This window comes from Phycomyces blakesleeanus, assembly GCF_001638985.1.
Source record: "Phycomyces blakesleeanus NRRL 1555(-) unplaced genomic scaffold PHYBLscaffold_10, whole genome shotgun sequence".
Classification (NCBI taxonomy): Eukaryota; Fungi; Mucoromycota; class Mucoromycetes; order Mucorales; family Phycomycetaceae; genus Phycomyces; species Phycomyces blakesleeanus.
Window position 1 is genome coordinate 499,279 of NW_017265143.1, and position 12,700 is coordinate 511,978.

Sequence of the window (12,700 nt, forward strand, 5' to 3'; positions counted from 1 at the left end):
AAAGGTATGTGGATATTTTGAAATGGCTTGACTTTTTTACTAGTTCTTTTGCTATTATTCTTTACGTTACTATAATGAATGCTTTTGCACTTAAGCATAGATTTTGCTTTCGAACATATCTTTCACTTTTGATTGGCGGAATTCATCGATTTAAAATTTTTGTAGTCTGCGCGACTTGATATAAAAAGCCTGGCACTTTGTTTCTTCTTTGATCTACAAAACGATTCGAGATGAGTGACAATAAAGTTAAAGGAAAACAGGCTTCTAGTCGGCTATTAGGCATGAAGGTATAGAAAAGATTCAGATTCTACTTGCTCAAAGTAGGAAAATACTCATTTAATCTAAAGTTCATGCAAAGATCGATGGAAAAGGAATTGCAGGAAGAACATGAGAAAGAACGGAAGCGCGTAATTTCGGAAGCAGAATGGACAGTGGATTATGACACAGGAGAGCTTCAGAAGCCGTAAGTAGAATGGCAAAAAGTGAGATAAATATTGTAATGGGGAACTTATGATCAACAGAGCCATTCGTGTAGAGTATCAACCTAGTTTCCTCGCCTTCTCAACTACGACAACAACCGGAAGAAAGTCGTTTAAAGGATTCAACAAAGATATTGAGGTAAATATTATATATATATAAAGAAGTGGTTCTTATATTGTACTATATTCTAGGAAGGCGAAGTTGACATTGAAAAGACGGAACGTTTGAAACGTGAGGAAGCAGCAGAAGAAGCGCATTCGATGTCAGATAAACAGATGCTTAACAGCAAAACAACTATACGCTCTTTTATGCGACCTCCCAAGAGAAAGGACACATCTAAGGAATCTGCAGAGTCTGATAATGTTGACGGTGAAAAGAAAAAGAAGAAGAAGAAGGCAAAGCTGGAAAACCAGGGATTTATCAGACCTAAATAGATGTGGTTTGTGTGTACAGTCAACTTTCTTGAGTTTCAGTGTTATATTTTCTTGTTGTAAATTTATATATTTCTTATTCTTTACGAGCTAAAGACATGCCAAAGTATAGGCTGGTAGTCTGTAATCAAAATATGTTATGAAATATATTATATTTAGTGGCATTTGTCAATTAGAATGTAAATGATGAACAGCAATTATGCACGTATCTGTATTTAGCTTATACAACATTTACTGTCGTCTTTATTGACAATAAACTTTGAACGAATACTCTTTGTTTGGTCAAAGTGTATTGCTCATGAGCGAGTAGATTCAAATGCTTCTCGTTTATCATTGTGATTACAGAGATTCTAAAGCACAGTTCACTCAATATCATCTAGTTTTAATGATATCTAACATGTTTGTATGTAGGTTATGATGACATTGGCGTGGTTTAAAAGTTCAGGTAGGGACGACTGTTTGCATTGTAATTATCCATCATATCCCAGAACTGAGAAACAGCCGCTTTGTCCATATGGCGTTTATGTCTATGAATCTAGTTATATAATGTCAGTAAATTACGCTAAGATAAATATTCTTGAATTAATATCACACATACATTCAAGTCAGTGACAGCCCAGCTGGCAGCAGCACCTGCCGTTTTATCTGTGTTCCATTTGGGATAAATACCCTTGACTAGTACAATATTTAATATGAAATCTTAGTACACATACAGTATCATCTTTCTCATTGCCTTTACCATGATTGAATAGCTCTACAGGTCGTTCCCACTTCCACCCCTTAAACTGCCATTGTTGTCCTGTCACGAATACACATGACACACGATCCCTATTAATTAAGGTTTAGTGAGATACCATTCATTCGTGGCTCTTCCTTATAGATACAGCCAGTTTTTACCAATCGCTTTGTTTGAATCCTGTAACAGAATCAACAACATAGTACGGCACAGTTTGTCCATTGGCCTTTTTTCTTTCCACTGTCACTTGTTCTGGTTTTTTGATACCAGACTCTCTAAGTTCCTGCGAATCTATATATCTAATAAATACACGCAGTTTATTTGTTTAGCTAGTTGTAAACCTCATAGTATAGCCATGAAGCAACATTTCAGTTACTTACACTTGATCTTCCAAGAATTGCTTAATGTTAAATAATGTGAATTTAGCAGTTGGTGCTGCTGGTACAATGATAATCGGGATTTTATCTATTTGATATTAACAGCATTATGATACAGTATTTAAAGTCAATGTACATGTACATGTTTATTTTTACCTCTGCTCGACAGCTTGGCGCCTTTAGCACGAATTGAATTGAGTTTTGTAGGTACAGGTATTTTGGAAATAGCTGAGGGTTGCGAAACGAGACGAGCTTTTTTTTATTAAAAAAAAGATGAAAGTTTTTAGCAATTATTTAATTTTTACTAAAATAATAATAATATAAATATCAAAAATGCTCTTACCTCCAGGTTTCGCTGATCCCACAGAATTAGGATGAACAGGTTCTTTACCGAGAATTAAAGTCTGCGCCAATATAACTACATGGTCAAAGTTCTAATAGAGAAGAAATATATCAGTTCCCTATTGAAAATTCTTGATATAATATACAAGCAAAGTTAGACCGTATTCTTTTTTTTTATTTTACCTTTTTTCCTCGAAGAATTGAAGATCTGGTTACACACTCTCGCTCTCGCGCAACAACCTTCTTTACAAACTCTTCGTCATCAATGGCTCTCATTTTCTTGTTAGGATTTGTATCTGCTGTCTCTACCCGAGCACGCTTTTCTATGAATACACAAGAGCATTATTTTTGTTTAATAAGAATTTCGAAAGAAATTGGCCCAAGATAAGTGTTTACCAGTCTTATTATCCTCCACATTAGGGAGAGTATCAAGTCTACCAGTAAGGTAATCAAGAATCTTTTTTTTATCAATGATCGAGATGTGTTCAATGTTACGTAGACGGCCCTCCGTAATATATGCACTATTATCTAATTGGGCATTCTGGATCAGGAAGATGAGGGTGTCAAGTGTGTAGGTTTCGTCACTGTTTACGCTCTTTTTAAGATTCGTGGGTACTTGGCGTGGAAAGGAATGATCTCCAAACTGAACAGTGGCGGCATCAGCTACACTACTGACTACTTGGCCGGAGGAATCGAGAAGTACAACCGACTTGTTGTTCCGTGTATAGTCACGTAATAATGATAAAGGCTGCTGTAATTCGGTAGCCATGGTTTGATGAAATCGTTGTGACAAGAAGAGGTACAGAATAACCTCAGACTAGAGCCGCTAATGGCAAGGCGTCACTGACAGTCACGTATATTCTCTGCCAAAACCAAGAAAACAGAGGTTTTGAATGTTGACTTTAAGCAGACCCTTTAGCTGATTAGCAAACCCGTGGATGCTTTTATAATTATTAACATTAATATTAGATTTAGAACCTGATTATGAAAATTAATTAGATCTTTTTGAGCCAGCTTTATTAATATTTGATAATGCCCAAGTTAATCCGGCTTAAAAAGATTGAAATTTGGGTCATAAGAATAAGATGAACACTCTTTCTGGAATTCTATTTTCTCTTTAAGTTTATCATTATATTTCTGTGTGAAATAACTCGGTATATACTCATTTTTCTTAACATTTTAAAAAGGCTCTGTTAATTTTATTTATATGAAAGGCGATATACACAAGGCCAGGAAAATGGTCGTGAGTTGAATAGTACGGTTATAATGCATCAGTTAAATTATGGGATACCAAAGTAGTAGGTTAAGTGTTTATGAACTTCTCAAATTCTTCTTTGTAATATAATAGTAAGAATTTTGGAGTCGGATCTTGTGTATTTATCATACTCCAATAAGAAATATATTTAAAAGTAGTTCAGGATTGTGATTTAAATTGCATTAAAGTTCGATCTAATAAAAAATCTACAAAATAGTATGTAAATTGGCTGTTTGATCTAATGCACAATAATCACTTAACAAATTTAAAGTATTGATAATACTAAAGATCTTTACAAGAAGTGCAGGTCAAGTTGAGCCTGTAGAGATTCTTAGACATCCATTTATTCATATCTCACTTTTTCTTTGGTTTCATAATTATTGGTACATAATCTTGATTAGCTTACGCGCATGATCCACCTATGATATCAACCCCACCATTGGATTGAAAAGAAGTAAATGCATTGACATGGAAGAGATCTACACTCAACAAATAGGGCGGCGCTATTTTTCTCTTTTGAATTTTTCTAGGTGGCTCATAGCAAATCCTTGACCATCGGCCCTAGATTCCCAGTGCGAAATAATGCATATCAATCACTTTCCCGCTTTGCGTTGTTTGTATTCTGACAGGGTTTGACAAATTATACAGTAGCATATATACGACAAACTTATATCACTTTAACAAGTGCCTTCTAATGGATATTCTTAGCCGTCATAGGAAGCATCGTCAGTAATTAGTATTTACAAGGGTCTCACTTAGAAATGAAACGCTCTATAGTTTCAATCTCATCCTGTCATCTATAAAATGCACTTACTAACCATGCGACTTATTGATTGTTCTCTTTCTTTTAATCAATTTGCCACTATAACTGTAATACTATTATAACTCATGATTTGCTTTGCAATTTCGACATTATTTGCCTCGTTATTTACGCTATTTGCGTTCATACTTGAATTGTTTGTCTTGATCGGTCAGTTATCAAACAAACCTTTGCTGCGCTCCCTCTACTTTGGACAAGCAATAAATGCATCTCAAGGAAAGACGCTTAACTTCAACTTATGGTAAATACTATACAGCCGGGTGGTGTAAATATTAATAAAAGTGATTGTTAATAAATAAAAAAAAAATGTTACTTTAATTAGGAACTATTGTACTGGAGATATACATGGTGCAGTGTCAGGATGTGCGAAACCTCGCCCGGCTTATAATTGGGCACAGACGCCAGGTATTAGCCAAGTAATGTCCCGCCAGGCAAACAGTACAGGTGTCAAGAGTCTATTTCTCGCTCTGTTTGTCATCATTTTTATCAGTTGCGGTTTAAGCTTGATTTTTTGGCTTATGAGTTTGCCAATCTGTTGCCTCCGTCGCCGTGGACTTGGATATTCGATGACTACACTTACTCTGATAAACTTCCTTCTGGCCCTCGTTGCAATGATCATCGGTCTTGTTGTCACTATACACGGTGGAAAAATGCTTACTGGTGCTGATCCTGGATGGTTGGGTACACCTGGAAATTCTTTGTGGTGCTTGATTGGTTCAGTGGTCTCTTTGTTCTTCGCATTATTGCTGTACTCCGTAGGTTCATGCTGTTGCAAGGGATCCAAGGAAGGAAGACAGCGCGTTCGTCCTGGAAAGACAGATTCTCTTGCAAGTGACAATCACCAGAGATTTAACAGTGGTCCTTACCCTCCTCCCCATGCCAACAATAATGGGTACTACTCTCAGCAAGGTCCCTCTCCTAACAGTTTTGTCAACCAAGGTCCTGCTATGTCGTCTCCTCAGCAGCCTTCCCCCATGCCACCAGCAAGCCCTTATGTTGCATCCCAAGAGCAGCGACCCTATGAGACCCCTACTTTCCAGCACACCCCTTTGGGACAATCACCTAATATTCACTCTGAACAGCAGCAACAGCATGAGGTCAATCAATTCAAACACATGCCTTTCCCAGGTCAAAATAATAATGTTCAACACCTCTAATATTTAACAAAAAATCTCTTCCCTTTAATTCTTTATTTCTCTTATCCCATACTTTATTTAATTACTTATCCTTTATAATGTACTATTACTTATATATAATAAAATAACATGTTTTTTAATGACTACGACAAATTTATGATTTAATTCTCGAATATTTGTTCAATTTGTAAATTTTTCTAGTAAAATACCCACAAAGATAGGCAATTAGTAACAACATTGGTAAATTTCTCTGCATGAACACAAAGATTATTCGAGTATGCAGGATTGTTGTGACACCGTTTGTTTGAAACAATTCACAGCACATTTTAGTTAGTTGAAGAACACTTGCGTCATCCCTATTAGGCTATAATATGCCTACTACGTACCCTCCATCAGTAGATTCATGGGAAATATCTTACTAGACTGATGATAAAATATATTGACCATTACATATGTACTTTATTTATATATTGCAAGGATTAACTCCGAGATAAAAGTATTTTTATTAAGTGATTGATTGATTGATTGATTGATTGTTTGTTTGAATATGAATGTGAATGAAAATGTTGTATATGTGGTATGAACATTAAGATATATATCATACAATGGAAATGTCAAGGGCCACGTCCATGTCTTGTCCTTCATGATCAGTATGCGTCTTGTAAGTATAAACCTTGACACAACCATCTATTGAAACATGAATAAGATTTGGAAAGCCAGCTACAAAATATATTCACAACATACCATCACCGGATGAAAATACAAGAGGACGGTATGGATGGAAGATTACATCTCGTACTTCGATATCTGTTACAAATTGTGAGATATCTATACATTTATTTAATAACTGCTTACCTTCGTGATCTTTGAGTATCGCCGTCAATTGTCCCGTCAAGATATTGAAGACGAATATCTGACCATAAATTGTGGGTGCAAGAATATATCTTCCATTTGAGGTTATCTTTACTAACCAAGAGTTTGCGTGGTAGCTAATGAAATTTAAGAAATTAGATATTACCTTTAAAAAAAATCCAAGTAGTTTGTGAATCAAGTTTTTAACCATTAACTTACTCTTCATGCTTGTATTTCTTGACTTCCTCCAGTCTAAAAGCTCCTCCTGGTTGAGTAGGATAAACCAACTTATGCAATGTACATGTATTTGGCTTAGAAGCTATAATACAACAAAAAGAATAAGTCGGCAATAAATAAATTAAAACAAGAGCTATAAACGGAGGATTCCGTTAACTTACAGACACCATCACCAACATCGCACATCTCTGCACCTCTACTAATGAACCATGCATAATTCTCTGGTGTTCCATCTTCTTCCATAATATCTACTTCTATCTTTTCTTCCTTAATGTCATCCTCCTGTGTAAGTTTCTTTTGTTGGGCTGTATATATAGGTTCATCCAACCATTTGATAAATTTGCCACAGTCGCAATAAGAAGAATAAATGTCTTCAAAAGTTTGTAATAACTATATAATTGTTTAATCATTTTACAGCATAATTAAAAATAACATTACTTACTTGTGATTCTTCAAAATCATATAATCGAAGGTGCTCATCACATGCTGCCAAGAAGTATTTGTTTCCAGTATTGGGTACAAATGATACTGTAAAAGCCATACATGTTGCGCCATCCTCCATATGAGTCGCGTCAATAAGAGTACTGGATAAAGGTGGGTGTCAGTAATATGTAATATATATATATGTGTGTGTGTGTGGGTGTGTGGATAAGTTGACATGTGGGTAACATACGTCCAGTCGCTGTCCATATTCCATTTGAATATATAACCATCTTGACTGGTGGATATGTAGTAGTTTTTCCCATTGAAAGTAAGAGATTTTATACACAAAATCTCTTCGCTGTGGCCTGCCAATTTCCCTACAATTTTGCACTCTTCAATATCAAATATCTACATGACCCAAACCAACGATATTAGTTATTTCATATCACTTTATATTTCGTATTTCACAATCACTGACCTTGATAGAGCATGGTAGGATATGATTGTCTTCATCTTCCACTGACCATCTGTGTCTATCCTTTAACTTTCCTCCAGTAACCAAAAGATTCTGAGAATCTGATACAAACTGTCCACAATAGAATTCGTCAATGTGTTTTTCCTCAGTATCACGTAATTTTCGAATCAGATTAAAATCATCTGCGATATCCCAAATCTTCACAGCACCAATATTTGAAAAGGTTGCAAGTAGTGTACCATCGGGTGATAAACACATACTTGTAATTGCGGCTAATCAATATATGTATATACACATATATATGATTTAAGTCAATATAATATCTAGTGATGCCTATGATTTGTTTGAAGTTTTTCTTTTATTTTACCCTGATCACTGATATTGCAAGGTACTGCTTCCAATTGGTTATTCTCATTGATGTTATCAATCATTTGGTACTCTCTGTCTGCATGATATTGCCAATATGTATCAGGATTTACTTTTCTCAGCTCTTCGACATGATTTGGATCAAATACCGCCTTTTTGACCTATACACCAAGATCAACGCCTTTTCTTTTTTCTTTTTCTTTTATTTACCCACTTCCTTTTTTTACAGTGTAATTATACACATATAACTTCTTTTTGCTTACTTTTTTCCCTTTATCCAATTTCATTGCTAGATCTGTTTTTTCTTTTCCTTTTTTGACAGTTGTTTTGCGTTTTGTATATCCAGTCTTTCGTTTGGGTGCCTCAGAGCCACTATCCCCTCCATCCATATCCATATCTTCTGTACTTTTTGGTTTTCTACCACGCCCTCTGCCAGAGGTGATTACACTACGTGTCCGAGAAGTGGCCTTTGGCTTGCGTTTAGAACCCTTACGGGATGGCAATACAATCTCGGCTTCTTCGAGTAGATCATCGGTGTCAATGTCGTCAATGTCGTCTCTTTGAATGTCTTCTGTTTCTGAGATTTCCTCGTCTAATACAGCATTTTCGGTGAAAGGTGTAATTTCGATTGCTGGAGGGTCGTCTTTAATTGTCATTTCACTCAAATGTAGAGGAGAATCCCCATCGATATTGATATCTTGTTCACTCTGATCTGACATTACTGAATATTCTCTTTCTTTGAAATTATTTTTTTAAGAGAATAAAATAAGACCTTGACAAGAACTAGAGAAAAATGGTCTAATGGTATAAAATGGACAACTCAAGAAATGTAAAATGTGATCCACCGAAAACGAAAAAAAAGGTACCCGCGTTTTGACGCGGCTTACTTTCGGTCACAATCGACAGACAAACTATCCTACGTCTTATGACGTAGGCAAACTGCAGTGATTTCGTACTGTCCTTAGTATTGAAACTTTAAGTCTGCGACAGTTGATTTTCATTTACAAACATGCACTGGCATTATTGTATATAAAAGAAATAATTAATCAGTAGAATAGTATAAAAGTAGTACAAGGCAATACTACTTTAAGATATACAGCAAGAATCTTTTATAAAATTAATAGAATGTCTTTCTAATTAGATACTCAAAGTTAATTCCCAGTATTGCTAATATATATAAAAAGGTTTAGCGAAGTTGATTGTCCAAAAGAGATTAATACTTTCATTTACAAGCTATATTCATTTTCTCTAAAGATGATTGTTTAGTAAAGACCTAACAAGAAACCTATAACTTATAGCTCTGGATAGATTTAAAAGCATCCTGTCAAATAAACTATATCAACTCAAGATGCTTTTTAGCCTATTTTTTTTAGAAGGATGAACTATGATTATTCTAGATATGTTGATAACATGCATGGCTCAATATTCTAAATGCACAGAAATTCCTCTATATCAGTAAATATGTCTGTCAGTAATAGTGACACAAATATTTAATATATAAATTGAAAATACTTTTTCTTTAGCTTAATATTCCTATACCAAGAGCCTTATCTTTTAGACAACAACCGTGTTGATTAAATGTCTGCCAAATAATTCGCGGTAATTTTAAGAATGATTATATAAAATAAAAAGAACAGTATAAACAATTGCTATAATCCATTTACACAGTGCCAGTGCCACACATTGGATGTCATCAGCTATATGTTCTCATATAAATATGAAAGTGGTCTTTTTAGATCCTAAAGGCTTTCTGTTTTTAATATAAAGCGGATATTACATGTTCTATATCCAATTATATTCCAAGCGTATATATATCATAGTTAACAATGTGTGTCGCAGCCTTTGATAATAAAAAGTTTTTGGGTATCAAAGTTCCTTATTTCTAATTTTGGGATCAACTCTAATTGTGTGTAGATATACAGCTTGGATTTCATAATATAACAGTTCTTTCAATTTCACACACACAAAAAGAAAAGCTATCCATTTTAGTTCATATCTTTCTTTCTTTCTTTCTTTTCCTCAATAAGAAACCCATTTTGCCTTTATGATATTACCTTTCGAAATATTACTACAAATTGCTCAGTTGGTTCCACTCAAGGATCTGTCAGCTTGTATATCTGTCTGTCAGGCTTGGAAAGATCCATTTAAGCAGGTCTTGTGGAGAACCATTTCGGTTAATACACAACGTTTCCGATATCTCCAAAGATACCCAGAAAATCACCATCTAATTCAGGCACTTTATATACGTTTGGGTCCCGATGCAAAACCGGGAACATTAACCTACATCCAAAATCAGCTGGGCTCATTAAAGCGCATGACTCTCTCTATTGCTACCGACATTTCTTCATTTGACATGGGAATTAGATGGACTACATTACGATGGCTCACATTTAGAATGCCTGAAATGTCAGCGTGTCATCCTACTCGTACTTTGGTCCGACTTGTAAAAGGTTTACCATGCCTCGAACGACTTGAATGTTCTTCAAGTGTAATGCTGACCATTCGATCATTCTCGATAAGCGATCTCGAGAAAATACATGCTTATGCGCCAAAACTAAAGCATCTTGCTGTTACTCTAAGCCTTGACATTCTTTCAACGAAAGCGCTTGAAATACTCGAAAATATTGAATCGTCTAATCTCGAGATCCTGGACATCTCCATCCTTAGTGGAGATTTACGTTGGTTCGTTTACTTTGCAAGAAAGTATTCCCATCTACACACTCTCCGCCTCGTCACTTCGCATTTTAGTTCGATTCAAACCACATTTTTATCAGAAACCATTACCATGATGACTAGCTTACCGACTGTTTTTCCTCTTCTACGTAACGTATGCGTGATAGGAAATGATGAAGCAGCTGAAGGAATGCGATGTAGTCTTTGGCGACTATGCCGAAATTTTAAAATTCCAGTCAAGCGTTTGATGAATGTAATTGGGAGCGACCATGATAACCCCCGACTTTCTGAAGAGACTCTCGAGGAGTGCCTTGCTGTATGTGGGCCTACAATAGAGAGACTTGTGATCCCAAGTACTACACTCGCCAATAATCCCAGTCATTTCCCTATTATATTAAGTCAATGCACTTCTCTAGTGGATTTACGTCTGGTAGATCTACACTCAAACCCGTGCTATGGTTCAATATCCCTTCATTCCTTGCTAGATAACTGTCCTTTGTTAAAAAGATTAGTAGTACAAGTTCCTCCTTTGATGGAGTTTGATAAAAACAGGAATCAAAATCAACATGGACTACAGGATTTGGTGATCGCTTGCATCAAAACTACCACAGAACTCCTACACCATATATCTCTACGTTGTCGGAACTTAAGATACCTCCATCTCAAAGATTTAATACTTACTGGACCATTGATTAATGGTTGCATGGAATGCGACATGTCCCAAATAAACCTTTCCGTTCTTAGAATTAACGGAGCCAGTTTTTATGAAGATTGCGACAGACTGAAACAACGTAGAATCAATCTTTGCTATATCACATGTCCTGAACCGATATGGTACCATCGTTATCTAGTGGTAAAGAATGGCTATTCATCTGGTGCCATCCGTAATCTCGCGGACACTGAGGCTGATCAAGTCCTCTCGTATCACACATCTCCATACAGTCATCCCGATAAACTTCGAGATAGGAATTCATCCCTTGACTTTGTATCTCAAAGAGATTGGCATCAAGACATTCCAATAGGCTATGTTAAGTTTCATTTTGGGTCCGTATCCAGGATAAATATGACCAGTCCCATGCATGGTGACTCGCTTGAGGATCCAGAAATAAGTATTGTTGGTACTATGGAAGCAGACATATTCACCCGTAGTATGTCTATTTGTTAAGACGATAGATCAAACTACTATTCCTGACAATTCATTGGTCCAACTGTAAATAAAATCGAAGAATTTTTTTAGAAGCACACATAATCACATGTATGAATGTAAAGAGGTGCGTTAATGCTCCTCTGTGGAACAGGATTTGTATGTGTGTGTATACAATGCTTATATAGCATTGCATTCCCGCATTTTGCTGGGAAATTTGCTTATATTAACTGTGACATTGCTAATAGAATTATATCCTAAAAAAATACCTGCTATAATATTCTTTATACTTTTTAAAGTAATTATTTTCACTATCGAATTGAGGAAATAAAACATCCCCTGATTGATTTTGGAGATTTATTGACAGTTAAGTTTTAGAGAATGGGCAGGTGTCATTATATAGCTTGTATACTTACACAAATAAAGCTTTCAGACTAGACAATATTGGATTAGCGGTCTCGCAAGCACTCTATAACTATAAAGAGAATGTTCACATTATATATATACTAGCTAAGCAAAACAAAAATGCGAGGGAAAGTAAACTATGCTACCATCTTGCACTCTACCTCTTTCTGTCTAAGAAGCCTGGATTTTTACACTGAACCGAACTGTCATTGTTACTAGGGTAAAATCACAAAAAAATAGATATCTACAAAAGCTTGGTTTAAATTGCTATGATATTAAGCCTTGGGCTTATACTATAGTCCACAATAGTCTAAATAGTAGGTTCATAAATTTCTTCATTTATTAGCTGATTTAGATTTAAATATTCTTTTAATCTCTTTCGTTAAGATATCCTGTTGCTCTTTGTGCTTTCAATTTTTTTAATAGATAATTAATGAACCTACTCAATTATACACATTTTGTATTTTACATATTATATGCTAATTTCTGCACAGCCACATGTATTATATTATAAAATTATGTGCTTCTGAACAAAAGCAATTTAAGTA

The 12,700-nt window shown here is 35.4% G+C and overlaps 5 protein-coding genes across 5 annotated transcripts; 3 read left to right on the plus strand and 2 right to left on the minus strand.

Annotated features, from left to right (window-relative positions):
- Positions 1–230: 230 nt before the first annotated feature.
- Positions 231–914, plus strand: PHYBLDRAFT_168152 (hypothetical protein; the record flags this gene model as incomplete). Its single annotated transcript, XM_018435810.1, has 4 exons — positions 231–287; positions 348–463; positions 522–618; positions 672–914. The coding sequence occupies 4 exons, from the start codon at positions 231–233 to the stop codon at positions 912–914; spliced, it is 513 nt and encodes a 170-aa protein (XP_018291758.1).
- A 211-nt stretch (positions 915–1,125) lies between these two features.
- On the minus strand, positions 1,126–3,135 carry PHYBLDRAFT_77800 (hypothetical protein; the record flags this gene model as incomplete). The annotated part of the gene is made up of 9 exons (XM_018443301.1): positions 1,126–1,446; positions 1,510–1,586; positions 1,651–1,739; positions 1,809–1,946; positions 2,028–2,112; positions 2,181–2,276; positions 2,368–2,458; positions 2,550–2,689; positions 2,763–3,135. The coding sequence occupies 9 exons, from the start codon at positions 3,133–3,135 to the stop codon at positions 1,345–1,347; spliced, it is 1,191 nt and encodes a 396-aa protein (XP_018291759.1). The 3' UTR covers positions 1,126–1,344.
- Positions 3,136–4,509: 1,374 nt separating this feature from the next.
- On the plus strand, positions 4,510–5,598 carry PHYBLDRAFT_64674 (hypothetical protein; the record flags this gene model as incomplete). The annotated part of the gene is made up of 2 exons (XM_018441335.1): positions 4,510–4,682; positions 4,764–5,598. The coding sequence occupies 2 exons, from the start codon at positions 4,510–4,512 to the stop codon at positions 5,596–5,598; spliced, it is 1,008 nt and encodes a 335-aa protein (XP_018291760.1).
- A 444-nt stretch (positions 5,599–6,042) lies between these two features.
- PHYBLDRAFT_158774 (hypothetical protein) lies at positions 6,043–7,011 on the minus strand. The gene is made up of 5 exons (XM_018433853.1): positions 6,828–7,011; positions 6,649–6,748; positions 6,433–6,566; positions 6,322–6,384; positions 6,043–6,264 (listed from the first exon to the last, which is right to left on the minus strand). Exons 1-5 carry the CDS (start codon positions 6,907–6,909, stop codon positions 6,176–6,178), a joined length of 468 nt encoding a protein of 155 aa, XP_018291761.1. The 5' UTR covers positions 6,910–7,011; the 3' UTR covers positions 6,043–6,175.
- Positions 7,012–9,974: 2,963 nt separating this feature from the next.
- On the plus strand, positions 9,975–11,768 carry PHYBLDRAFT_145193 (hypothetical protein; the record flags this gene model as incomplete). The annotated part of the gene is made up of 1 exon (XM_018431386.1): positions 9,975–11,768. The coding sequence occupies one exon, from the start codon at positions 9,975–9,977 to the stop codon at positions 11,766–11,768; it is 1,794 nt and encodes a 597-aa protein (XP_018291762.1).
- Positions 11,769–12,700: the final 932 nt, after the last annotated feature.

Excerpts from the sequence above, each read along its gene's own strand:
- PHYBLDRAFT_158774 (XM_018433853.1), bottom strand. The coding sequence starts at position 6,909 with ATGGAAGAAGATGGAACACCAGAGAATTATGCATGGTTCATTAGTAGA. Across the intron at positions 6,385-6,432 it reads GATACTCAAAGATCACGAAG|ATATCGAAGTACGAGATGTA; the intron begins GTAAGCAGTTAT and ends AATTTGTAACAG. Across the intron at positions 6,265-6,321 it reads TGTATTTTCATCCGGTGATG|ATGGTTGTGTCAAGGTTTAT; the intron begins GTATGTTGTGAA and ends ATGTTTCAATAG.